At 50.6% G+C, this 25,482-nt stretch overlaps 4 protein-coding genes across 4 annotated transcripts in view; 2 read left to right on the top strand and 2 right to left on the bottom strand.

Annotated features, from left to right (window-relative positions):
- The window catches only part of Tln1 (talin 1), a 30,037-nt gene extending 25,062 nt beyond the window's left edge, over positions 1 to 4,975 (bottom strand). Inside the window, exon 1 of the mRNA XM_032891640.1 lies at positions 4,563 to 4,975. The gene's annotated coding sequence lies outside the window, so the exon portion shown is untranslated. The remainder of the gene's footprint in view (positions 1 to 4,562) is intronic.
- Positions 4,976 to 5,042: 67 nt separating this feature from the next.
- Creb3 (cAMP responsive element binding protein 3) lies at positions 5,043 to 9,582 on the top strand. The gene is made up of 9 exons (XM_032891683.1): positions 5,043 to 5,408; positions 5,494 to 5,650; positions 5,725 to 5,795; positions 5,901 to 5,990; positions 7,851 to 7,957; positions 8,056 to 8,124; positions 8,726 to 8,810; positions 8,897 to 8,981; positions 9,068 to 9,582. Exons 1-9 carry the CDS (start codon positions 5,232 to 5,234, stop codon positions 9,388 to 9,390), a joined length of 1,164 nt encoding a protein of 387 aa, XP_032747574.1. The 5' UTR covers positions 5,043 to 5,231; the 3' UTR covers positions 9,391 to 9,582.
- On the bottom strand, positions 9,514 to 21,135 carry Gba2 (glucosylceramidase beta 2). Its single transcript, XM_032891660.1, has 17 exons — positions 20,294 to 21,135; positions 16,586 to 16,677; positions 16,317 to 16,432; positions 13,749 to 13,967; positions 13,238 to 13,477; positions 12,956 to 13,058; positions 12,638 to 12,791; positions 12,437 to 12,562; positions 12,082 to 12,254; positions 11,776 to 11,880; positions 11,512 to 11,619; positions 11,260 to 11,411; positions 11,036 to 11,142; positions 10,775 to 10,917; positions 10,580 to 10,695; positions 10,305 to 10,496; positions 9,514 to 10,057 (listed from the first exon to the last, which is right to left on the bottom strand). The coding sequence occupies exons 1-17, from the start codon at positions 20,644 to 20,646 to the stop codon at positions 9,821 to 9,823; spliced, it is 2,736 nt and encodes a 911-aa protein (XP_032747551.1). The 5' UTR covers positions 20,647 to 21,135; the 3' UTR covers positions 9,514 to 9,820.
- Positions 21,136 to 21,172: 37 nt separating this feature from the next.
- Rgp1 (RGP1 homolog, RAB6A GEF complex partner 1) lies at positions 21,173 to 25,470 on the top strand. Its single transcript, XM_032891672.1, has 9 exons — positions 21,173 to 21,286; positions 21,646 to 21,780; positions 22,154 to 22,290; positions 22,542 to 22,625; positions 22,723 to 22,872; positions 23,099 to 23,245; positions 23,433 to 23,560; positions 23,735 to 23,924; positions 25,204 to 25,470. Exons 2-9 carry the CDS (start codon positions 21,665 to 21,667, stop codon positions 25,425 to 25,427), a joined length of 1,176 nt encoding a protein of 391 aa, XP_032747563.1. The 5' UTR covers positions 21,173 to 21,286; positions 21,646 to 21,664; the 3' UTR covers positions 25,428 to 25,470.
- Positions 25,471 to 25,482: the final 12 nt, after the last annotated feature.

Genomic DNA, 25,482 nt, shown 5'->3' with positions numbered 1-25,482 from the left:
CAAGGCCAAATTTCCCTCTACCTTTCAGCACCATGAGTAGCAGGTGGTACACAGCCCCAAGATGACAGGTCTGCCCTGATGCTTGACCCAGTGTGGTATGGGACTAGGTGCCTCTTAACTAAAAAAGGAGGGAATGTGGCCTCCCCATTCCTCACCTGACAAACGGCTAGTCCAAGGGGGAAAGCAGGACTAAGGGAAAGACTAGGAAACAGGCAGGTATCACAATACAGAATCAGGTAAATTAAGAAGGGGCAGAGAAAAAGAGGCTAGGAAAGATGGAGTGGGAAAGTTGACAGCCTTAAGAGAAACCAGATCCAGATGTAGGAAACACTAGGGTCAATGACTAGGAGGACATTCCTGACCATATACACAGTTCAGGATTACAAAGAAAAGCAGCATAGCCTGCACTCCCCATCTTTACCCCAATGAGAGCACCTCCCAACCTCCTCAGCCTCTCTGCCCTCTCCTTGCTCCTAGGGGAACCTTTCCAGCAGTGGGACAGACCTGGCTGTGGAGAGTGAGGGCTGGTCAGAGAAGCAGAGTCCAAGGAACCAGAGCAGGACTGAAGGACTTCAGCCTAAGCTGAAACTGCATGTGTGCCCCTCCGCCCCCATTTCCTCCGGACATATGGATACCCACTTCTTCCTCTGGTAAGATCCCGATAAGAGAGTTGAGTCATGCCTGTCCTCCTCCAGGCTGAGTAGCTATCTATACAACTAATTGAGTGTGAAGGAAGTCAAGGAATTGGACATTGAGTTGGGACCAGCAGTGGCAAAGAACAAGAACCCTGGGACTAGGAGTAGAAACTACCTGCTTCCTGTCTGGATCTGAGAGCCCTGATCCCTTTCTATCATGTTTTATCAAGAGCAACAACACCCCCCTCCATGTCCCCTTCCCAGAGAACTCCTCCTCCCTCAATACATTCCTGAGATGCATTCCAGAGGCGTTGGGCAATTGGAGGGGGGGTGTGGAGGACAGGAGGTCAAATCCCAGCAAGGAATGGAATGCAAGTATACTAGGGCTAAGGAATTTTGGGGTACATGGAGAATATCACCAGTGCAGGTACCTACAAGGGGTTCTACAGAAAGATAGGGAGTTACAGGGGACAAATGGAGAGAGAAAGCTGAAGTCAGAGTCAGAATGTAAGAGGGTTGGGGGAATAACACTCAGTCTGTTACCAAATTTGGCCTCTGAGTCCTCAACCGCCGGGAGGGGAGGAGGGAGGGGCTTGTGGGTGAGACTGACATATCCGGCCCCAGGCTGCTGGAGGCTCATTTTGGGCTGGACCGGGCAGCTGAAGGGCTGGGTCTGACTTCCTTCAACACAGGGTCTGTGTTCATATCCACACATGCATTCTCATTCTCGCCAAGGCCCCTCAGCTTATACACAGGACTGACTCCTTCCCTCAAACTGCCTGTGCAGTCTACACGGATCTTGTCTGGTTTCACAGCCCCTACAAAGATCTATCTTTTTGTAGGTAGCACATGCACACACAGCTTCCCCACCAGTGCACCAGGCCCACTGCCCAGCTCCCAGCATCTCGACTTCCATTATGCGCCTTTTCCCCCATGCATTCTGCACGGCCCATGGTGGGAAGGCCGGAGGCCAAACTTTCAGTGGCCAGGAAGCTCGTTGAGATGAGTAAGATCTAGACTCTGCTTTCTGTAGGTTGCCGGCCTTCCAGGTGGGTGAAAAAGCTAAATACAGAGCTACCGAGAAGGCAGGCTGTTAAAGGAGCCAAAATGTGTACACTCGGAAAAGGGATCCGTAGGCTAGGGAAGGGGGAGTGAAGGATCCATGAAAGCTATCATTTGAAGTTAGAATTTTAAGAACATGAAGATAGTAAGAAGTAACAGCGATGTGTCATTTATTGACTATACGTTAATTGCAGTATACACATAATTTCAGTTAACCCTTACAACAACCCTGCAAGGTAGGTGTGATTATCTCCGTTTTTACAGATTAGGAAACCGAGGGAGGCTCCAGAATGTTAAATGCTTTTCCAAAGTACTTGTCCAAGTAATAAGGGTGAAGCCAAAATCCAAACCCAGGTCTCTCTGCCTCCAGAGCCCCAGCTCTCTCCATTAGGTCAGTCGAAGATGAGTCAAAGGTATCGTCCCAGGCACAGAGAATAGCATTAGCAAAGGTGGAGAGGCAGGAAATCGTGGAGGAGCGCCCAGGAAAGTGAGTAGGCAAGCTGGCTGAAGCACGGGGCACCTGCAAGGGAGCAGCGGTGGGAAAGTCAGGGTTAAGATGGAAAGGCAAAAGCAGAGAGAAGAATATGAGGAACCTAACTGACTAGAGGGGAACAGGAGGCCAAGGAAGCTTTAAACAGCGACACCCCCAGAACTGGGTTTTAGGGCAACTTTGGGGCCAAGTTAGGAGGACAATGTATTAGTACAAGAGATAATAAAGCCAGAGTTAAAGTTGCATCGGGAGGAAGTTGCCATTCAGAAGAAAAGTGGAACTGACATATGAGACTCTTCTGTCAAATCCCAGAAAACTGAGGCCCAAGTTAGCTTTCTATGACCAGTACCCATTTACTGACTAGACAGCTTCAGTTTAACATAACCAGGGAAGCGGGTGGGATTAAGTTAGGATGTGGGAATGAAGCTGTGAGGGATAGGGATGTGATATGAAGTATTCACAGGCAGGGGCACAGAGGTGGGGTTACTGACAATGTCAGGCTGACTGGGGATGACAGGGTGATGGTAGGAAACTGACACATGATGAGCGACTGAGCCAGGAGGGGAGGGAGAAGCATGAGTCCATGCATGCTGACTAAACTGGGGATGACAGAGTGGGTTCGGAGGCCGGGTCAGGAGCTTCAGAAGAGCTGGGGATGTGGTAAGCAGCTAAATTAGGCTAGGGTGTGAGAGTGAGAGGACTCTGACAGCGTCTAAACAACGCTGGAGGAGAGGCAGCAAGGGGCAGAGCCAGCGGCTGAAACAGGCTGGGGAAGGGACAGTGTTGTGGTCAGTGGCAGGGTCAAGCTGGGAGTGACATGGGGGTGTGGTCAGCGGCCTGGCTGGGCGTGGGATCAGTAAGACCAAGTTTCCTCTTTGGGTATCATTTCCTCTTTTCTGTTGGGGAGTGGGGGAAGGGGATCTACAACTGGATCTAGAAGTTAAAGGAGGCTCAGAAACCAGGGGGTACACGTAGGAGGAGCGTTGGGGAGGGGGATATTTAGCAGCTGACCAGGTGGTGTGCAAGCATGAGAAAGTGCTTCCCAATGATGGGGAAGCTCAGGTTTGAGTGATGGGGAAGGAGGATGGTAAGTGGCTCAGATGAACAGCAGGGGGAGAGCAAGCTAAAGACCATGGAAGTATCTATAAGGAAGCATAAAGGGGTGCAATGTAGAGACAGAGAAGGCAGTGTGTGGAGAATGAGGGAGGCTGTGGAGTAAAACTGTCAGCATTCGGTGGGCAGTGTTTTCTTGGTCAGTTCCCCTCAGTCACAGGCCTCATCTTCTCATTCCCCACTCAGGACCTTGTTTGAGTCTCTTTGCATTTCCCACTTCCCACCTAGCAAACAACAGAGTCCAGAAATCCCTGTCTCCCAGTGATGGTGGCCCCTGGAAGTCTTGGGCTTAGGCAGGAGAGTAAAGAAAGTGGAGTCCCAGATGCTGGCAGTTCTAGCTGACATCCAGAGCTCTGTCATCTCTTTGGATAAAAGGAGCCTCTGTGATCACACAGGAATAAGAGAGCTCACTACAAAACAAAGGCAGCTACTTGCTGCCCAACTTCTTACATTTTACTTGTTCAGCTGTAGCTGCAGCCTTGACTCTGATGCTATCACCAATTCCTAACATTAACCCTGACTTTATTTTGTATCCTAATTCCCTATATTTTGACACTTCCCCCTTTCCTAGCACACAACCATACTAATCTGCCTTTTATTTTTAGGCCCAAATCCCCTAACTTTAACCCTAAATACTGCCCCTCTCCCCAGTCCTAAAGCTCATTTCTACCTTGATTCTTAATTCACCTTCTCACTGTTTATTCTTAATACTGACCATGACAATGGCCTTTAATCCCTGAAACGAGCTTCTAAGCCAATTCCTGTTGTTGATCCTTAACCCGATCCTGTACTCTGACTTATGCTGGTCATTCCAGAAAATAATGACCTCAGTTTAAATGTCACAAACACGAAAGAGACTTGACTCATGCATGTTTAAAATGTAGTCCAGCTTCTTAACTTCTAATGGGATCCTTGCTTCCTAAACCCGACGCACCTAACTCAAACTCACCCAAAGTTTTCCTAACCACATACTCACTATCAGCTAACACCAAAGCCCATCCCCGCCCAATGCCTCACTGCCACCCCATTTCTACCCGTCCCAAAAACTAGCCGAGACAGAGAACTGTCTACTCCCGCGAAAGGGGCCTGTCTCTCGCAACACGGCTGGCTTAATTCCAAACCTAAACTGAAACGTACTGGACCCTGACCTCCCCAACCGGACACAGGATATGCTAGAGGATTGGGGGCCCCGCCCGCCGCTTCCCGGGCCGGCCTGATCCGGCAGCCCCACCTAGAACCTCAGCCCAGCCCGTCCGGCCTACCTGCGCTGCCCAGCTCTGCGCCCCGCCCTGGGCCCGCTACCCGCTCGTTCTCCCGGTCGCTTTGGGGCTCCGGCCTCGCCCTCCCTTCGACACACTCTCGTCCACTTCCGTCCTGGAAACGTCCCCCACCCGCCGGCGGTCCGCTCTATGGTCGCAGAGACTGCAGGAAGCTGCTCTGGCCGCAGCTCTCGATGCTCGGGCTCCCGCGAAGCCTGGCCGCCCCTCCCCGGCAGGAAGCGAGGGTGCACAGCACTGGAGAGAACGCCAGAACTAAGCAGGAGTTCCCTTTTAGACTCTTAGGGTTTTTTTAATAGCTCGCGGCGAAGGCGGATCCGGATCCTCAGAATCCCCGCCCTGGGGCGTGGGAAGCTGAAGGGACATCCCCATAATTTGCATAGCCCCTGGGACGTGGCGCACTACACAAACCACTTCCGAGTTGGAGGGAACTCCAAGTCCCAGGATTCCACGGGACTATGTGCATCACTTCCGTTATGTTGGACGCTGAGGGGAATAGAAGCTGAGAGGCGGGTGTGGCATATAGAGTAACAGCTAGGCCCTGGTCCGGGAGTGACTAAGGTTAAGTCGATGCGACTTGACAGACTGAGGGGTCGTGCCTAAGGTTCGGAGATTGGATCTGCGCGGAGGAGTTTCTATCCATAGATATTCCAAATGGATCCTGGTGGTCAGGACCTGCTAGCTTTGGATCCTGGTGATCAGGACCTGCTAGCTTTGGATCCTGGTGATCAGGACCTGCTGGGCTTCCTGCTAGAGGAAAGTGGAGATTTGTGGGCTGCGACTGAGCAGGACATAGAGACTCCCCTGGACTTGGAGCTGTCGCCTTCCGAGGTGGGTGGGTGTTCTGAGTGGGGAAGCTAGCGATGTCCCTGAGACCCAAGGTACAGAGATAAAACAAGGCCTTTGATTTTGTTAGAACTCCGTGCAAGAATTGAGCGACTGGGAGGTAGAGGATTTACTGAGCTCTCTGCTCAGTCCCTCGTCATCGCCGGATGTTCTCAACTCTTCTAGTTCTTCTATTCTCCATGATCACAACTATTCCCTTCCACAGGAGCACGTCTCCATAGATCTAGGTGAGTGTGAAATGTTAAGTTATGGGGAAAGAGAGAGCTCACTGAACTTGCTAGCCCTACTTTCGCTTTTGCAGATCCTGGGAGCTTTGAAAAGGAGGGGTTCCGCATGAATCCATTGCGTGTGGAGGAGACAGCAGCAGAGCAGGTACTGGGCTTGGTGTTTCAGGATTACCTCACTTTGCAGCGGCCAAGAATCCCCCATACTGCTCTGACATCACCATGCAACTCTGCTCTCTTCCTCCAACCTTAGGAACTTTCTACACTGATACTGACGGAGGAAGAGAAAAGGCTTTTGGAGAAGGAGGGGCTCACTCTGCCCTCAACACTTCCTCTCACTAAGGTAAGGCTTCTGTTAGTAGAGCAAAAGCTGGAGGGGGATTGTATAACCCAAGTAGGCAAACTCAGTTTATTTCATATCGATCACTTACAAAAGGACTGAGGTCAGAATGGAAGCTGATTTGCTGGTAGTGGGAACCTGGGACAAGTAGATACCAGGGTAGATCCTGATCTTGTGGCGCTGATATACATTTTGGTTTCAAAATTATCAGTGTATGGCTTTGTAGGAAAAGGCCTTGCTTAACTCCCAGGACCCACGTGATGGAAGGAGAGACCCCCATGTACAAAAGATAATTTTTTAAATGTAGAGTAACTTTAGAACAGAGCCTTGAAAGGGCCTTCAAATGATGGCCTTGACAGATTTCGTTGCTATCTTGGGACTTAGCCTTTTGCTCAGTGGTAGAGTAGATATGCTGGAGAGGCTGAAGCAGTCTAACAACAATAGTTACAAAGCTGTAACAAAGTTGTAACAAAGCTGGACTTGAGGGGCTCACACTGCCATAACCCTAGCACTCTGGAGGCAGAGGCAGGAAGGTCCTCCCACGCTCAAGGTCACTTCCCAAGTGAAAGCATACTGCATCTAGTTTTTGTGCCCCTTTTATTGTCTTACTTCTTTTGTTATGTATGTATTGACTTATTTGGGACAGGTGGATCAGGAGTTAAAGGCCAGACTTAGCTTCATGTTGAGTTTAAGCAAGCCTGGCCCACATGATAAACCCTCTCCTATCCCTCTACTGCCATTACAAGATGAATGAGCAGTATAATAGTTAATAGGAAAGAAAATGGAGTTTTGGAATTATCAATAGTGGCTCCGTCCCTAGGACAGTAACTGTCTTGTCCTCCTTTACACTGGCCAAAGCATACCATAATTCTCCTACCCCTGGGATTGGAATATAGTACCTCTGGAATACTCACCAAGTGCTCTACCACTGGCTACGCCCTCCAGCCCTGGTTTGTAAGGCGGGGTCTTGTAAGCCCAGGCTGGGCTGGCCTCACACTGTGTAGTAGGTAAAGAATGCCTTTGAGTTCCTGGTTCTCCTGCTTCTAGCTTCCTAGGACCAGATTACAAGTGTATGACATCACTCCTGGCGACTGTCCAGGTTTGACAAGCATTATCAGAGACTATGAGAGTTAACTTTATTCAGTTTTAATTTCTGAAAAAAAGAGTTTAAAGTACTTAAGATAAAGATGTTCTTTATCATTCTAGAGCGCCTAGGAAAATCCAATGGGTGGAAACTAGAAGATTGATGTGGGTTTAGGATAAGGATGGTGGTTGTTGTTAGTTCTGAGACATAGTCTACTGTAGTTCACTCAGTCTGTCCTGAAAACTTCCCTAACCAAGGATGGTCTTGAAATCCTGACCTCCTTCCTCTACCTCCCAAGTGCCGATATTACAGGCATGTACAACCACACCTCGCTTAGGAGGAACTTTTTAAATTAATTGGCAGCTGTAAAGATGGCTTAGTGGTTTAGAGCACTTTCTGCTCTTCCGTGGGGCGTGAGTTCGAGTCCCAGCACCCACATGGCAGCTCACAATTATCTGTAACTTCAGTCCCAGGAGATCTGTCATTGTCCTCTAGCCTGTGTGGGCACCAGGCACACACATTATACATATACATTATACAGACATGCAGGCAAAACACCTATACACATAAAAATAAGAAAACTCTGGCTTTTAAGTGCTGGACACTTGTCCTGTGGAGATGTCCACACAGAAGGTGAATGCCTACTGGCAGAAAAGCTGTGGAGAGAATTTCATTGGGAAGGTTAGCTGCCATCCAACACACCTATGTAATATGTAAAGGTATGACATACAGGCATATAATGATATCCCATGGGTGACCTTTTCCCCATCTTCTTTTAGGTGGAGGAACAAGTTCTAAAACGAGTACGGAGGAAGATTCGTAACAAGAGAGCAGCTCAAGAAAGCCGCAAGAAGAAGAAGGTGTATGTAGTGGGGCTAGAGAGCAGGTAAATGGGCATGGGGGAAGCTAGAGACCTAAGGTTTCGAAGGGAGGACACACAATATTTGGATATCCATGTGTCCTTGTATCCATGTTGTCCTCCAGGGTCTTGAAATACACAGCCCAGAATCAGGAGCTTCAGAACAAGGTGCAGCATCTGGAGGAACAGAATCTGTAAGCGGCCATTTGAAGCCATTCATGTCTTTAATGCCTTTTTACTCTTTCCCCTGGTCCACGCGACTTCTAAATGCAGACATCAGAGTGATGGAGGATAAACTTACAGGTAGCTAAGGAGCAGTAAGTACCAAGTTAAAGAAGTAAGAAAAGGCTGAATGCAGGTCATCAGCATCAGAGCGGTTGCAGTCATGGGCATGGGACTCGGAGAAGACACATATTTGTGCTTGGCTGGACACTAGCTCTGGGGTGTTGGCCCAGGGTAGAGAACACAGTGCTTGGTGAGGATCACATGCAGAGTTTAAGGCATTAGAGACCTTAAAATAAGAAAACTCTGGCTTTTAAGTGCTGGACACTTGTCCTGTGGAGATGTCCACACAGGAGGTGGAGTTTGTTTAAGTCAGGGCAGAGAAGTTTTACTTTTTGTCTCACTAAGGGATCACAGGCATCTGTGCACAATAAAGTCATTTAGGGAAAAAGGAGCAAGGAAGTGGAGGCTGGGTCCACAGCACCAGTGGAGAGGGTGGCTTAAACAGGAGGGTTTCACTGTGACTTGGACGCTAGGCCGGAGCATGCCCACCAGTTTCCTCTCTTCTCTTAGGTCCCTTCTAGATCAGCTGAGAAAACTTCAGGCCATGGTGACTGAGATAGCAAACAAAACCAGCAGTGGCAGCACTTGCGTTCTGGTGAGGAGGGGGACAAGAGACACTTTCCTTGGCAGGGCCGGGGTGTATGACCCAGAGCCCATCACCTCCCTTTCCCTGTGTTCTAGGTCCTCCTGCTGTCCTTCTGCCTTCTTCTGGTACCTGCTATGTACTCCTCTGATGCGAGGGGGAGTGTGCCCGCTGAGTATGTTGGTAAGAGGCTTGAGGACACCTTGAGGCGTGGGCTGTGGTAGAGGGCCTCTTCTGTGTTGTCTCCTGACCAGTCTTTTTCTCTTCAGTGTTGCACCGCAAGCTTCGTGCCCTGCCCAGCGAGGACCAGCATCAGCCGAAGCTGTCTGCCCTACAGCCAGAGCTACCAATGGGCAGCACAAACCAGTTGGAGAGCTCAGAACATACATTCCTGGCCCCCAGCAATGTTTCCTGCCTGAACCACATGGCTCAAGCAGAGCAGCCCCCACACTGGCTACTCCTTGATCTTTCTTCAGAGATGCCCTTCTCAGGCTCCGACCTTCTCCTGCAGGCAAATCTTACAGAAAGTGGAGGATGGCTCCCTACCCACAGCCCTTCTTCGATCATCTTACAGGGCAGGTATTCAGGTTAGGTGTGAGGATATGGGGTGTCCTCAGCCCAAGGACTCCTGTCGGTATTCACATAAAAAGGAGTAGGGGAGAGCCAGCCTTTGCTCACGGGCCTGTTAGGATGCCCAGGAACTCACCACACTAACTAGTTGTATGAGCATTTTATTTATACCCATGTGTATCTGTTGTCCCATGAATAGATTTGGAGAAATTTACTGGCCTTGAATACTTCATCCACAGAAGGAATGGGAAGGGTAAGAAATAAATAAGTGGTTCCTCAGCCCCTTCTTACTGGCACAGCGGGGTAGGAAGAGGAGGGGCATGATTGTCCTATTGGCTCAGGGCTGCAGGACTTGTGGGAGGAGGCAGGGAAGCCCAGTGCGGAGGCTGGGCCTCCACAGCTCAGTGGGATCGCTCTGGACGTAGGTTTGCAGTGATCTCTTTGGTCCGCATTCAGGCTGTGCTGGGTGCTGTGCCTTGTGTGACTGCTGGCCGGCTGCTGTTCTTTTTATGCTGCTGCTGTTGAAGGGCCAGCTGCATGGCCCAGATGCTCAGGGGCCGCATGTAGGCCAGGGAGCGGAACACTCGCTGCTGGCAGTATGCCTCTGGGGTCTGGAAAGCCAGGCCCAGGCGTTCCCATACAGTGCGGTAACAGCCTTCAGCTGTCCGGAAACCTTCCCAAGTCAGGCCCTGTGGGGAGAGGTAGAAGCCACACATAATAGCTAGTTCTCAGTACAATTTCCTTAGCAGATAAGGCAGTAGGCTGTTTGCCCTAAAGGCAAGAACTTAAAAGGCAAGAGGTGGAAGGCATATCCGGGAAGAGGGAGCTCTATGGATGGATAAGATGGCATTAGGTGTTCTTGGAATAAACTGAATGGCTGAGGAAGTCTTCTGGACTAAGGTACAACGGTGAGGGGATGGGAAGAAAGTACATTACCTCTTGGATCATGGTGGCTGCCAGCCCATAGACCACGCCCACCCAAACTTCATCAGACTGCACACTGGACCTATCAGGGACACCATGAGGCTGCATTCCATTCACAGCCCCCATGGCTCCTCCTGCGAAGGCTTGGACATTGAGCTCAAAGATGGTTTTGAGAGCACGGACGACATGGAGGGTAGGGAATACCTGGAGGAACAGCAAAGGCAGAGTCAGACTTGCCTCCCACCTCCAGGGAAACCCACACTTCTCTGGGTCTTCTACTCGCTCACTTCAGTGTCTCCTTCTCCCAGGCCGCAGGCCCTCAGGAACCACTGCCCGGCACACTGGTCAGACATGACGCTGCGGGACTGTGGCTGGGAGCTGCTGTCGTAGTTGTAATAGCGTCCTGGAATAGAGAGGGAGCAGAGTAAAGTTGCTGTATCCTGAGGTTGGGTTTTAAGATGCCCCAGGTTGCTTTTACTCACCGTTCCAGAGCAATCTCTCATAAGCTTCCCGGCCTCGGCAGAGAATGGAAGAAAACTTATCCTGGACATCCTGGGCCCCACACAGAATGGCCATCTGGACCATCACAGCCACAGCTGCCAGCCACAGCCCTCCGCAGTAAGCACTGGTCAGGGACAGCAGCTGGGGTGAGACTGGCAGCTCCGGTCCCTCCCACACATGAGCACTACCATCCTAACATGCCCGGGCCCCCACCTCAGACCTGGAGATCCCTATCCCCAAACCTGGGGCCTGTGGTGACCCATCCATCGTAGGTCTGGTCTGCATAGCCTCCATTCTCAATGAGTCCATCTTGGTCCTTATCAAACTTCATTTCGGACTCCATCACAGCCTAGAGAGGGATGAAGACACTGAAGACCTGGGTTCTAAGAAAGATACTAGCCATCTGGGTTCTCCCAAGACTCAGCCATGCCCCTGGTATACTGGAAACTATGTACTCGTTCCTTACCAGACACACAGGCCACATGTCCTTCAGGAAGCCTTGATCGCCTGTCAGGTAATAGTCCCGATAAACTTGCAACACAAACTTCAGGTTCAGGTCCTTCCAGTCAGCAGTATCATGGATCAAATATGCGTTGACCCGGAGCCATGGCTCATCATCTGTTGGAGGGGAGGGGACCTGCTTAACTGCATCAGTGGATAGGACAGAGGGTACAGGGACTGACAGACGGAAGTTGGCCTTGGGGTAGTGGAATCTTACCTGGATCCCCAATATCATGAGGGATAACGTTCCTCCTTTTCACAGGCGCCACTACTCCACTCATCAGGTACCGTCGCCGTGTCAGGTCCTCCTTGAAAGTTGCCAGAGCTGAGGGAGCAGAGACCGAGTACGTGAGGGAAAGCAGGGAATGGGCAGGCCTGGGGCGGGGCACGAGCAAAATGCAGGCCTGCTCAGGAGGAAGGGAGGACATATTATCTGAGAGACGGTAAAGGTTCAAGGGTAGAGAAAGCTAAGAGAAGTTACCCATATCATACTGAAGACTGAGCTCAAGTTTGGGCCACAGCATGACGAGGGCAAAAGAAGCGTAGAAGTGGACATCGTATGTGTTGTACATGCGGTACTCCTGGCCTGGAGGGGTGAGAGACACACTGTTGCCAGAATCCCAGCTTTGGTAGTTCTTCAAAAGTTGCAAGTAGGGCACAGTCATCTTTCCGTATTACTATTTCATCCCTTATCCTGTCGGCATCTCAGGATAGGCAAAATCTGTCATCTCGAGTTATGTGGAACAGCAGCTAGCCTGACACGTGCCAATCCACCATCACTCCATACCTTCGAGATAGCCAAATCGCCCATAGTCCTGCAGAATAGGGCGCAGCTGGTACATACTCCCTCCCAGCTCCTCTGGGAGGGAGTCTTCAGGAACTTCCAGCCACACCGTGCCTCCATCAGCCAGGAAGTATAGTTCATTGAACAGTGCAGATTTGTACCAGGCAGGCAAGGATCTGGGAAGCCGAGAGGAGGGAATAGCTGTTAATGAGCCTCCCAGGACAGAAGGGATGGTAGAGTTGAAAGGAGTGGAGCACTACGTGAAGCCCAGCACAGCCCCACTGACTGCTGGGGAAACAGGTCAGGTCCTCTTTGGAGCAAATGCCTGGGAAAACCTACAAGAGGGCGCTACTGGTACCTGTCGTCCAGTACTGGGTTCTGCCACGCTGAGATTCTGTTCTCCCAACCTGCATACTGGCACAGGGCATAGTGGCTCAGGGCAGGCGCCACATCACCATCTGAACCAAAGAACCGTGTATACCGCCTGGGATGGAAAGAAAGACATGAGAACAGATGCCCTAGGCTAGAGCCCCCTGTGCCTTTGGATCCCGGCATTTACCTGTAGTGGACTTGGCCTTTAGCTCCAAACATGATCCTAGGCATATCCCAAGCCAGTGAGAACTCCAAGCAGCACCGGCCTCGTGGCAGCAGCTTGCTGGAGGCGCATACAGCCCCAGCGACACCCTCTCCTCTCTGTGTCGGGGTGCTCTGGCCTAAGGAGCACAGAAGAGTCAGCACAGGCACCACCGTCTTGAGCCCCAAAGCTAGGGACTCCTAATTTGAAGAGAAGGTCTATTTATTTTCAGGTCTTCCACCCTGGTCCTAAGACAGGATAGAGCCTTTCTTCCCAACCCCTCCCAGTCAAGCCCCCCGTCACCAGCAGGGGAGTCCAGCTGTCCATCTTGAAGTAGGTCCTGCCACACCTGCTGCCCAGTGCTGTCGGGGTCAAAGGCTGTGGTGTAGGTTACCGTGGTATCTGCCTGTTAAGAAGCCAAAGCCTGTAAAGGAAGTCCAAGCACACTGGATCCTGACTAGCTCATCTACCCCCTGCACTGTCACCTCCAAGTCCTAGGAGCAGACCATGAGAAGTAAAGTAGGTTTGGCTCAGGCTGTGAGGGCAGGGGCTCACGGGGAGAGGTAAAGAGCGGGCTTCCCTTACCGTGTGTCGTGCAGCCACAGCCATGGTGTAGGGGTTCGGAGGGGTTGGATGATGCAGGAGTAGCCCCTGTACAGTCGTCCCATCCTGTTCCAGACGGAAGGGCTCGTTCCACAAACCTCCAGCAGCATCATCTTCACCTCCTAGTCCATTCCGCATGGAGAACATGATGGACACATCCAGAGTCTCATCTCCTTCATTCTCTACATCCCACACAAACACTCCTACAGGGAGGCTGCTGTCCTGGGGATAAGAGATTGGACTCAGTCTCAGTGTATCCATGCTTGGCTCTGAGCGTCCGGGTTGGCCAGAGAGAACCTCCTCAAACATTCCCTACTGCACTAGACATTCCCAGGAAGGCAGCCTACCAGGGGGTCTAGACAGCTAGGATGAACTGGTCTGGGAAGCAGCGTGATGTTTACAGCTCTAGCCCCTCCCTTCACAAGTCTAACATTTCTAGCAGCACTGGATCTGGGGAGGGGAGTGGAGTGGAGGAAGCCAGAGGACTCCTCACCTGGTAGTCATGAGGCAAGATAGGTGTGATCTGGCGACAGGTGAGGGTGACATTCTGGCCAGGAAGCTGATAGACTGTCCAGGCTCGGGGATAGAGGGCGTGGTAGAAAGCAAAATAACCACACAGGCCCCAGTTCCAGCTGCGCAGGACACTCGGAAGCTCCAAGGACAGGACTTGCTGATACACAGTCCGCCCATCTCGACGCAAGCATACTATAAACTTGATCAAGAGAGCAGACAGGCTGGAACAAGTAATCCACAAGCAACACACACTTGGTCCCCTCCCCCACAGCACTCCTTTTCAGACCCTGTCACCACCAGCCTTAGGTTGTCTCCAGGCCCTCCTCCCCGCTCAGTGAGCCAGCATCTTGACCCACTTCCTCCCCCTCCAGCCAGCTCCGAGCCCTCCTCCCTTCATGCCTGACCTCAGTACCTTAGTCAGGCTACAGTAGCCCTGCCTCTTAGCTTGGTAGCAGAGAATGACGTAACAAGTCAGTATGTGCTAACCCCTGCCTAGCGTGTTTTAGTGACTCCTATAGCATTCAGGCTGAACGCTAAACTCTAACCTGGTCACACAAATACAGATATTCTCCAGCCTATGAACATCCTTCACTTCCTCTTCATGCGCCTGCCCATCTCCATCCAGTCAGATCCCCTCATCCTTCAGGGCCTGAGTCAGACACTTCCTCTTCAGCAGGGCACCATGCTGTTATGCTCTATTCCTCTTTAGTATTTGGTGAATTATGTCACCGTATTTGTATTTTCTGTCCCATGTCTCCAGTTGTCCATGGATCACTCTGAAGGCAGGGGTCCTTTCTAGCTTACTAAAGTGGACCTCCCAGAGCCGGATGTGTGTAAAGCCTCTGTAGTACTGTCTGCTCCTTCAGTATACTCTGTGCCCACCTCATGGTGGCAGACTCCATTTTCTCCAAGTCTTATTTCTCCAGTAAAACCCTAGGCTCCAGGGAGGAGGAATGCTGAGGGCTTAATCTCTTCCCTTACTCCAAACTACACTCGGTACTTTTACTGATAAAGTTTTCTTTCCTTTCCTTCTATCTCTTTTGAGATAGGCTCTTGCTTTATAGCTCAGGCTGGCCTTGAGCTGGTGATCCTCCTGCCTCAGTGCTGGGATTACAAATATGGGCCCAGCCATAAAATAATTTTTCATGTTGCTGGTAAAATACAAATGGTTAAGACCACCAACTCGGGGTTGGGGATTTAGCTCAGTGGTAGAGCGCTTGCCTAGCAAGCGCAAGGCCCTGGGTTCAGTCCCAAGCTCCAAAAAAAAAAAAAGAAAAAAAAAGACCACCAACTCTCTGTCACAGAGAACACTGGCTGCCATGCTGCTGTGAGCAGGTTACTAATGCCCTCTGCACCCTGTTTCGCAGACCCATGTTTCCAAGCAGACGAGACGAGGCTGGGCCTGGGGTGGAGACTGGACAGTGACTTGAATTGAGAAGGGTACAGTCATCAGGGGTTTGAGATTTGCCAGTCGTCTCTCCTTCAGAGATAAGCTGGAGGTACCCTCAGGAAAGGGGAACTTGCTAACTCAGGAGGGGAGGTCATCTGAGTGAAGCAGGGGTGAAGCAGGTCATATACTGTCAATTAAGGCCCCGACATGATGTGGAAACAGAAATGAGAAACCTGAAGCTTTAGAAGAGTGAGGAAGGCTGGAGAGAGGGCTAAAGGGAGTCCTGGGCAGACGGTCAGAGATCTGCGCGGGGAGCTACCACCGGCTACAGTGGTAATCTAGGCAAGGAGACTCAGCACAGTGCTCCTTTCTCCTCCATGACTTTATAGGTTTTACTTTTTCTCTCCCAGCCTTTTCAAATGTTCTTTTTTTTTTCTTTTTCTTTTTAAATTGAGGGCCAGCCCAGATGGCTCTTGTCACCAGCAAGTGTAGGCACTTGTCACCAAGCCTAACAACCTGAGTTTAATCTTCCAAGCCCACATGTAGGTGAGAGCCCACTCCTTCCTACAGGCTGTCTCTGACCTTCACACCGATGCTACAGCATGCAGATGCCGCAGTGAACAGTGAAGTTATGCGTGAAGAAGCATTGAAGATAATTTTTAGGGCCTGGTTCTCTCCTCCTACCCTGGGGGTCCAGGGATGGAATGCAGGCTGTCAGACCTGTGTGGCTTTACCTATTGAGCCATCTCACTGCCCACCACCTTTGTTTTGCCTGAAGTAGCCCAGGCTAGCCTTGAACTCCTGATCCTTTTACATCGGCCTCTCAAATACTAGGATTCTAGTGATGTACCACCCCACGCAGTACCAAATGTTTTTAGCCAGTTTAAACGATTTAGGAATTTCTAGTCTTCGGTGGGTAGTGGCTGAGTCAGTGCTCAGAAGATTAGGCAGGAGACTTCCGAGAGACTTAGCAGGGCTGTTTGTTTACTCTTTCAAGGAGTGTGGGTTCTGTGTTCATCTTAACTTATTGTCCATCCTGGTCCTGGGCGGGGCACAGCCTCCTGTAAGCATTTATTGAATTGGACCATGTGGATGTCTAACTGTCACATCCTACGCTAGCCAAGAGTCACTCCTCCGCCTGCCAGCCCTCTTCCTTACTTGGTCTGCAATGACTGTCTGGTGCTGGTACATTCCAGGATTAAGCTGCCAACGACAGAACTGGCCTCTCCAGCCCCGGGTGATGGTGCCTCCTCCAATGCCACCCAAGGGGCAACCTAGAAGAAAATCTAGACAGTTGGTAGAGAACTGGAAGAAGAAAGCGAGGCCACATCTCCTGTCCAGGCTCGAAAACCCTAGGGGATGGAGCCAGGCATAAGCTAGAAGCACAGCAGTCGGACCTCTCTGAGGGCAGCTGGGCTGAGACTCACCGTAGATCTGTCTCAGGGGTACAGAATTGAACATGTCGATGAAAGGGGTCTTCTTTTCCACCTGCGTCTTCCGGTACCACCACTTCAAGTACCTGAGGAACAAGTGTCTGTGTGAGTGTAAGGTGAGTGAACTGTTTCCTATAAAGCACTCCCTTGTCACCTCACTGTGATCTCCAACTCAGTGTCCCCAGGATGTCGGGCTCCATGAACATTCCTATAATCTTAGTATTCTGAAAGCTGAGACAGAGGGATTACAAGTTTGAGGCCAGCATGGGCTATATGGTGAGACTGTGTGAGACAACAACCTAGGACACATCACTATTATCTTCCAAACCGTCTTCCTGATTACGCCAGTTCAAGGTCCCTTACTGTCCCAGTGGTCCAAGTACTAGTGTAGGATGCCCTTGTTTCTCTATTCTGAGAGAGGTGATTCTTTAACTCCACTACCGCTATTTTAGCTCCAACCTCAGGAGCTTTTGTCTGTGTTGAGAGGGCCAGTTGCCTTCCCTAGCTACATCCTCCTCCACACATCCACCCAACTTCCAAACAAGCAGAGGCTGCCAAAAGGACTTCCTCTTAAAAAATGATCTCATTTATGATTATGAGAGGTGAAAAATTGGAAAATGTGTCAGGTGAAGGGAGACCACCTCAGTGGGAGATAACCGGTGTTTATATATCCTGGACCATTTCCTCTTAAGTCTCATCCTTGCTTCAGCATTTAATTTTCAGTTTTCAGACTTTGTTCTTCCAAATGAACCCAATAAATGAACTGGTTATGATGGTTCATACCTGTCACACCAACATTTGGGGTTGAGGCTAGCCTGGGCTAGTAATGAGTTCCAGGACAACCTAGGCATCAAAGTGAGAGCCCTCCTCAACAAAACAAAGTCAGAATATCCATTAGAGTAAATCTTTCTTAAAAGGCAGTGTTCTCCTGTGCTTGCTCCTTGCTCTGTAGCCAACAGGAAAATGATCAGGACTGTCACACAGGAGTAGATGTCTGTATCAAGGCTAGGACATCTGCCTCAGCCTGCCTTCTAATCGTATTCCTTATTCCTTATTCTCATTCAGGATGGGTCACTAGGCAAGCCCTGCCCACCAGTCTTTCCCACCGTCCTCTCTAACCAATCATTTTATGCCCAACACTCAGTCACATCTAAACAAGTAATTAGGTTACGTCAGCCAAGCTTTTGTTTCCTCATCTACAAAATTGGAATAACTTCTGCCGTAGCTGCCTCATGTAATCATGGAAAGATCAAATAACCTAACAGATATGAAAGCCATAAAGTGGGATATGTGTGCCAGGTATGACTATCGCCTTGTTATGTCAGTGTTCCTTACGTGAGAGGGACAATGACCAAGACTAGTTGAATGTTCCCCACAGCTCTAAGCACAGGGCAAGGCACAGGGCCTGCAGCCCACAGTATTCGATGAATTATGTGTGAATGGATGTACGAACAGTAGACACAGAAAGAGCAATGCAAGACAGACTGCATCGGGGACTGGGAGGGAGAAATACATTAAAAAGAATAGGAATGGCACATTCTAGGGGTGGGCAAAAGGTATGGAAGACAAGGATGGGGTGGGAGCAAGGCCGAAGGCCCTCTGCCAGTTTAGAGGAAGTAGGACAGCAATGGGAAGTCAGAAAGGGTCAGAGACCAATTACAAGATACAAAAATGGGCAGAGCAAAGGACTCTCTCGTAGTAAACATTTATTAAGTGAACTAACTGGCGAAAGGAAGAACAATCAAAACTGAACTCAAGCTAAGAGTCCAACAGCTATCCTGCCAGCACCCCTATCATGGCGCCCCTCAGTTCAACTCTTGAGGGGTTCCTCCTCTAGTTTGGCTGCTGGTCATTCCTGATATATTCAGTTTTTTTCAATAGTATCAATTCCAGCCCAAAAATGATCATTCTGAATCCTCGCCTCTGCTTTCTCCGCAGTGTAGGGCCTCATCCCATTTCCAAAGCTCTGAGTGGTGATTCCCACCCTATCCTAGTATGGGAAGCCGAGGTCCAAGGGGCTGAGCAAGAGCTTGAAGCCTCTGTGACTCAGCTCATACTTGGTGGCTTAGAGGCTGGGATGAACGCATACCTGTTCTTGACCTTATCCTGATCACATGCAATCCACCGTGCCCATCTCAGCAGTGTTAGACCCCACTTTGACACAAAGGCTTTTGGAGTTAGAGTTTGGCTGGAACAATATGATTGTTAACTCTGACAACTTGGCCAGGTCTAGAATCACCAAAGACACAAGCCTTTGGGCCTGCCTATGAGGAATGCTTACTTGATGAATTGAAACGGAAGATGCACCTGACTGTGGGTGACGCCATGCCATGGGCTGGAGTCCTGGACTGGACAGAAAGGAGAAAGAGCGCCAAGCTCTAGCATTCGTTGCTCTCTGCTCCTGGCTGTGATACCATGTGCCTACCACCATTACTTCTCTATCATGGTCTATCATGGGATAGACCGTACCCTCAAACTGTGCACCAAAATAAACTCTTCCTTAACTTACTTTTGTCTGGTTTTGACAGCTAGTTTCATAAAGACCTTGGAGGGATGGATCTCTGAGATGGGCCACCCACAGGAGCCAAATGTCCAGGCAGCACCAGGCCCTCTTCCTCATAGGGCTAGGGTTATGTAAGTGGCCTTCCCACCACCGGACCACAGCACTGACTGAGGCAGAGAAGGGTGCCTTACTTTGGAAGCTTTGGGGGCTGAGTTTGGCAACTCTTATGCTTCCCTCCCCGGTACTGTATTTACATGTGAAGTGACTCAGAATGATGCTCTGCCTTTATATCAGTCTGTTTCTGTTAATGGGAATGGTTCTTCATCACTAGTCATTCAGCTCAGTGGGGAATCCAGAAGCTTCTATAGTACCTGCTCTGGAGTGTCTGAAACCTCTGAGATAGGGGGAAAAGCTAAGGCTGGCTCTGGAAGACCGGAAAAAGCACTGCTGGCTAGAAGTCATCTTTAGAGGTCTGGGAACGTATTTCAGTGGTGGAATGCATGCTCAGTATATCCCTAGCTAAGTTTGCTCTGAACTCTTAGGCTCAAATTATCCCCCTGCCTCAGCCTCCCAAGTAGGTGGCACTCTAGGACCTTGACCAATTCCAACTTTGCTTTTTTTGTATCAAAGCCATCTGTCACAGAACAGAGTGAACTTCTCACCCTCTCTTAAGGGTTGACAACAGCCAGACACAATCAACTATTCCTGAAACCCGAGCTTGACGATAGAAGCAGGAGGATTCTGGGACTAAAGAAGCACGCGCTTAAATAAGGTACACAGAATGTTTCAGCTGCTGAGGGTAAGGTAGACCGGAGAACCTCCTCCTCAAAAAAGAAAACACTGTATCAAGCACAACAGAGACTGGACTTCTCCTACCTTGTCACAAAGTATTGTTAATCTCAAAGGGAAGGCTGGGAAAGAGGAAGTGCACGGGGTGGTGGTGCTGTGTGCCTAAATAGGAAAAACTGACTTCAGGACTAAATGCTTTTTTCCTGCAGAAGGACAAGATGCTAGGAAAGAAGCGATGGGGGGAAAAGTTCTTCAGTTCCACCCTCAAAAACTGCAGGGCTAAGGAATGCAGAAGATATGGCATACTTGACTGGAACCAGGCGCCCACCTGCTTGCCTACCCTTTCTCACTTAGGGAGTCTGAGTGGGAACAAAGGAATCAAGGCATTCTAGGCAACGGAATCTACTCACCTCAAGCCCATACCGAAATGCTTTACCAAATTACTGAGAGAGACGTTGTTAGCCTGAAAAGGTTTCCTCTTCTCTGCAAACTCGTGAGCCAAGCAAATCCGCCAGCCAAAAGGAGGCACCTGGTAGCCCCTAGCTTTACCCTCGTAGGAGGCCATCAGCTGCCCAGAGTCCTCTGAATTGCAGTAGCCTGGCTCATTCTGGGGTCCACTGTCCTCCGGGCTCCCGCAGTCTGTAACCCGCACAGCCTCAGTGCCTCCGGTATCTTCACTATAAATTTGTGAATCTCTTTCCGCACAGCCGATCTGCTCGGAGGCAGGTACGCAGGTTACCATGTTCACGGGATCCTGGGTCATCACGACCCCGGTAGCCTCGGTTCCCTCTGACAAGTTTCTGAGGTTTCGAAACGCCGGCGCCAGTTGCAGTTAGATGCAGTCCGGGAGGGCCCGATGATGGGGTCAAGCCGTCGGAAGTTCGTATCTGAGTAAAGTCAGAGAGCTCTTGCTGCAGCGGCAGCGGCTACAGCAATAAAGTCGCCGCGGGCTCTCCTTGGGTCGCGTCTCTAGATCCTAGGCGGGAAGGGTTGGGCCTTGTTGTCATTGGGCCGCGGTGATTAGCACGCCCGGCTGTAGGCCGACCAGCTCCACGGACAGGGGCGGAGCCGCGCTACCTGCCCGCAAAGCACCGCCCCTGGGACCGGCCCGGGAGCTCGCGGCAACCCTCGGCCCCGCCCCGGGCCGCGGCTCCAGGGTCTCCAGGGCTGGGTACCGGGTCCCTCCAGCCGGGATCCCCAGCTCCCGCGCTCAGGTGCCACCTCTGGGAAGGTGACCCGCAGCCCTGGTACCACCCGATCCCTTTCCGGCCGGAAGCGCCCCGCAGGTCGGACCGGAAGAGGCGCCTCAACTCTGAGATGTGACAAAGGAAGTCCCGCCTCTGCCGCGCGACAGACTCCGCGGATGCCACCGAGCTCTGAGCCGGTCTCGCAGGGGCGGGCAGGTGAGGACGACCTCCATGTGTAAGAGTCTGAGTTTGGATTCAGAGACGAGGCGCGCGACACTGTCCTGGACTAGGACATGGAGCCTCGAAGGAAGCGGGGACAGAGGCAGGCCTGGGAGGCGGCGCAAGGGGCCCTAACCTTGGGCGCAGCGAGGTCTAGAGCTAAAGCGACGCCTTCCCGTAGGCAGTACAGAGTCAGTGTCCAGGTCCCCAAATCCTAGTGTTCCCACCCTCACTGAAACTTGAAAAAAAACCCTACTTCTTGACCCCTGGGAGCCAGGTCTAGACATTACCCTAGTTTTTAAACACTCTTTCCTCCATTCCCCTGTACTGACTTCTGGCACTCTGTTTCCTTCTAGATTTGGTTCTGGAGCTGCCATGATTGAAGTGGTAGCTGAGCTGAGCCGAGGTCCTGTATTTCTGGCCGGGGAGGCTCTGGAATGTGTGGTGACTGTTACTAACCCCCTGCCCCCGACCGCCACTTCTGCATCCAGGTGGGGATGCTGGTACTGAAGGTGACCCCTCCAGGAGGAAGCCTGGTATCACTCCTTCTAAATCAGAGCTTTGGTTGTTCTGTAACTACACGACCATCACCACCTTGTTCATTGTGCTCTCATTGTAATTAAGGGCATTTAAACAAAAGATGTGGATGACAAGACCCCTTACCCTCCTTTGCTCCTCCCTTTGTCGCGCCTTTTTGAACTCAGTGTATTTTTCCGTTGTGTAATGGTTTTATTTCGGGGTCCCGGATTCCCTGGTCACTAAGATAGTCGCCTAACCTCAGTGATCTTGTCAGACAATATTCTAGAGAAAGCATTGGTAAAGTCAGGAACTAGCTCCTTATTCCTTCGTTTCCCTTTTCCACAGTGAGGCTCTGGCCTGGGCCAGTGCCCAGATCCACTGCCAGTTCCATGCCAGCGAGAGTCGAGTAGCACTGCCACCCCCTGACTCTAGTCAGCCAGATGTCCAGCCTGACAGCCAGACTGTCTTCCTGCCTCACCGAGGTTAGAGAGTGTGTTTGTTTGTCATGGAAGGAGGCGATGTCATTGTCACCCAAGGGTAAACTTAAGTCATTCTTGTATGACATGCTCACCAACTTATCAGTGGTGGAGGGGAAGATGACTTGATTTGCCGCTATAAGACTTCCCATATTACAGCAGGAGTTGGCGGTTTCCCCTGTCTCCACTTGCTGTGTGACCCTGGTCAGTAATGCATAATGGAGTCATCTCATTGCAGTCTTTCTGACTTGTCATAGGTGAGAGGGGCCAGTGTATCCTGTCTACTCCACCAAAAATTCTGTTCTGTGACCTGAGGCTAGACCCTGGAGAGTCCAAATCATGTGAGTGATTGTCTCCTCACCCCAGATTGCCTTCTAAGTCTCCTGGAGGGAGGATCCTGGCTGCCTCTAGCTGCCCTGACTACTGTTTCCCAACCAGACTCCTACAGTGAAGTGCTGCCCACAGAGGGGCCACCTTCCTTTCGGGGTCAGTCGGTCAAGTATGTCTACAAATTGACCATTGGCTGCCAGCGTGTCAACTCACCCATCACTTTACTCCGAGTCCCTTTGAGAGTTCTCGTGCTGACTGGTAAGTTAGGTTCCTGGAGAGATGGGGTGGGGGAGGGTTACTAAGCATGTTGTGGGGGGACCCTCGGAGACTCCTGGTTTTAGGGACAGTGCTGGGGATGAGAGGTAAGTTAAGATGCAGAGCTCAGTCACAGCTCCCCTTCAGCTTTCTCAGGGCAGAGACTAAAACCAGTTGTCTGTTTACATCTCTGATTCCTCCCAACATTACCCCTGCTCATTCATTCTAGGTCTTCAAGATGTCCACTTTCCCCAGGATGAGGCTGTGGCTCCATCCAGTCCATTCTTAGAGGAGGACGACAGTGGGAAGAAAGATTCATGGCTGGCTGAGCTAGCGGGCGAGCGCCTCATGGCCGCTACATCCTGCCGCAGCCTCCGTGAGAACCCTTTCAAATTACCCTGCACCAACCTTCCCTCTGTGTATTCCTGTCTGAGAAGTCTTACCACATCTCTTCAGGGGTCCACTAACATTTTACCCCCATCACAAAGAAAAGCCTCGTTTTTTTGCCTCTGAGACTCAGTCCTACGTGTTCCCCAGTATGAACTATATCTCATTCTCCCTAGATCTGTATAATATCAGCGATGGCCGAGGGAAAGTTGGGACATTTGGTATCTTCAAATCTGTGTACAGACTCGGCGAGGACGTGGTGGGGACCTTAAACTTAGGGGAAGGAACTGTAGCTTGTCTGCAGGTGAGAAAGGAGCAGCTTCTATTGTGTTCAGCCTGAGGGGGAGGGTGGAAAAGGGACCTGCATAAAGACGTGTGCATTGTAGAAGTGGAAACTGGGGCTCCTCAGGGCTACCTCTAACCTGCAGTCCGCATTCCAAATGTCTGCTGGTTTACATCTCTCCCTGCTTGCTCCCAGTTTTCAGTAAGCTTACAAACTGAAGAGCGGGTACAGCCTGAATACCAGCGACGCCGCGGGACCGGAGTTGCCCCTTCTGTGTCTCATGTGACTCATGCCCAGCACCAGGAGTCCTGCCTACATACAACCAGAACCAGCTTCTCTCTCCCCATCCCTCTATGCTCTACCCCTGGCTTCTGCACTGCCATTGGTGAGAACCTGACCACTACTGGAGAAAGAAGTAGGGGAAGTAAATGCTGGGCCTTGGTAGGGTGTAGTGGGCCTTGATCCCTAAAGCATCCACATCTAGTCCACCCTCTGCATTTTCTCACATCTTTCCACTCACCCCCACCCCCGTGTCTTAGATGTGCTGACCTCTAAATACAGCTCCTTACCCCTGTGTTGCACTGATCTCTGGTCCCTTAGCACATTCGCTTCAGGTTACTTAGTCGTGCCCATCCCCATCCTGGGTTACTAGGTAGTTAAACTAGTATCCTTAGTAGCATCTCTGGTTAGCACCAGGTTTCTTAAAGGATTTGATCAAAGCTCTCTGACCTGTGTCTTCTCTTCTGTATGGATACAATCTATTCTTCTAGGAAGTATTTTTGGTTTGTGTGTTTGTTTGTTTGTTTTCCTTTCTTTTCTTTTTTTCGGAGCTGGGGACCGAACCCAGGGCCTTGTGCTTGCTAAGCAAGCGCTCTACCACTGAGCTAAATCTCCAACCCCTATTTGTTTGTTTTAAAGGCAGGCTCTCTCACTGTGAATGTAGCCCTGGCTGGCCTGGAGTTCCTATGTAAACCAGGCTGGATTCAAACTCACAGAGACCCACCTGCTCTGCCTCCTTTTCCTGGTCAGAGAATTTACAATGCACATAATCATTTTATCCCGTGTGGATCCGGGCACATGCATTGCCACATGTATTCAGGTCAGAGAACAGCCCGCTGAAGGTGGTTCTTTCTACCATATCATATGGGTCCAGATTCAGGTCATCCGCTTGGTGGCAAGTCCTTTAACCTGCAGAGCTGTCTTGATGGTTCTGCGTTTTCCGTTTTTTAGTTTAGTTTCCTGTCACTGGCTTTTACTGCCTTCCAGCTGATGGTCTTTTGTTCGTTTGGTTTTTGACATTAGGGATATATTTGATATGTAGTCCCCCCCCCTCCCCGCTGCTGGCATCAAACTGACTTTGAACTTGTGGTCCTGCCTTCAGCCAGTCCTAGGATAGGTGTGTGCCACCAAACCTGCCCTTTTCTGGCTTTTAGAGCAGTGGTTCTTAACCTTCCTAACGCTGTGACCCTTTAATACAGTTCCTCCTGTTGTGCTGACCCCAACCATAAAATTATTTTGTAGCTGCTTCATAACTGTAATTTTGTTACTGTCATGAATCATAATGTAAATATCTCTGTTTTCTGATGTTGGTTGACTGCCAGGGGTTACGACCCACAGGTGAGAACCCCAGTTTTAGAGCATCTACCTGTCTTTTTCTTTCACAGTGTCCTTGAAGTGGCGATTACATTTTGAATTTGTAACATCCCGAGAACCAGGATTGGTGCTTCTGCCTCCATTGGAGCAGCCCGAGCCTGCGACCTGGACAGGGCCTGAACAGGTGCCTGTAGACACCTTCAGCTGGGACCTCCCCATCAAAGTGCTTCCTACAAGCCCCACCCTGGTCTCATATGCTGCCCCAGGCCCTAGCACCAGCAGTATAACTATCTGAAACTGGCTCGCATGCCCACCATGGCAAGAAACTGAGAACTCGACACCTGGACTCC

The sequence above is a fragment of the Rattus rattus genome, chromosome 1, assembly GCF_011064425.1.
Source record: "Rattus rattus isolate New Zealand chromosome 1, Rrattus_CSIRO_v1, whole genome shotgun sequence".
NCBI lineage: Eukaryota > Metazoa > Chordata > Mammalia > Rodentia > Muridae > Rattus > Rattus rattus.
This window is presented reverse-complemented; position numbering and strand designations above follow the sequence as displayed.

What these genes read in the sequence shown, in the direction of transcription:
- Creb3 (XM_032891683.1), top strand. Translation starts at nt 5,232, where the DNA reads ATGGATCCTGGTGGTCAGGACCTGCTAGCTTTGGATCCTGGTGATCAG. An exon ending in GCACGTCTCCATAGATCTAG is followed by an intron (nt 5,651 to 5,724) that starts GTGAGTGTGAAA and finishes TCGCTTTTGCAG; the next exon opens with ATCCTGGGAGCTTTGAAAAG. An exon ending in TGTGCCCGCTGAGTATGTTG is followed by an intron (nt 8,982 to 9,067) that starts GTAAGAGGCTTG and finishes TTTTCTCTTCAG; the next exon opens with TGTTGCACCGCAAGCTTCGT.
- Gba2 (XM_032891660.1), bottom strand. Translation starts at nt 20,646, where the DNA reads ATGACCCAGGATCCCGTGAACATGGTAACCTGCGTACCTGCCTCCGAG. An exon ending in ACATGTGGCCTGTGTGTCTG is followed by an intron (nt 11,143 to 11,259) that starts GTAAGGAACGAG and finishes ATCCCTCTCTAG; the next exon opens with GCTGTGATGGAGTCCGAAAT. An exon ending in TGAGAGATTGCTCTGGAACG is followed by an intron (nt 10,696 to 10,774) that starts GTGAGTAAAAGC and finishes TCTCTATTCCAG; the next exon opens with GACGCTATTACAACTACGAC.
- Rgp1 (XM_032891672.1), top strand. Translation starts at nt 21,665, where the DNA reads ATGATTGAAGTGGTAGCTGAGCTGAGCCGAGGTCCTGTATTTCTGGCC. An exon ending in GAGAGTTCTCGTGCTGACTG is followed by an intron (nt 22,873 to 23,098) that starts GTAAGTTAGGTT and finishes CATTCATTCTAG; the next exon opens with GTCTTCAAGATGTCCACTTT. An exon ending in TACATCCTGCCGCAGCCTCC is followed by an intron (nt 23,246 to 23,432) that starts GTGAGAACCCTT and finishes CATTCTCCCTAG; the next exon opens with ATCTGTATAATATCAGCGAT.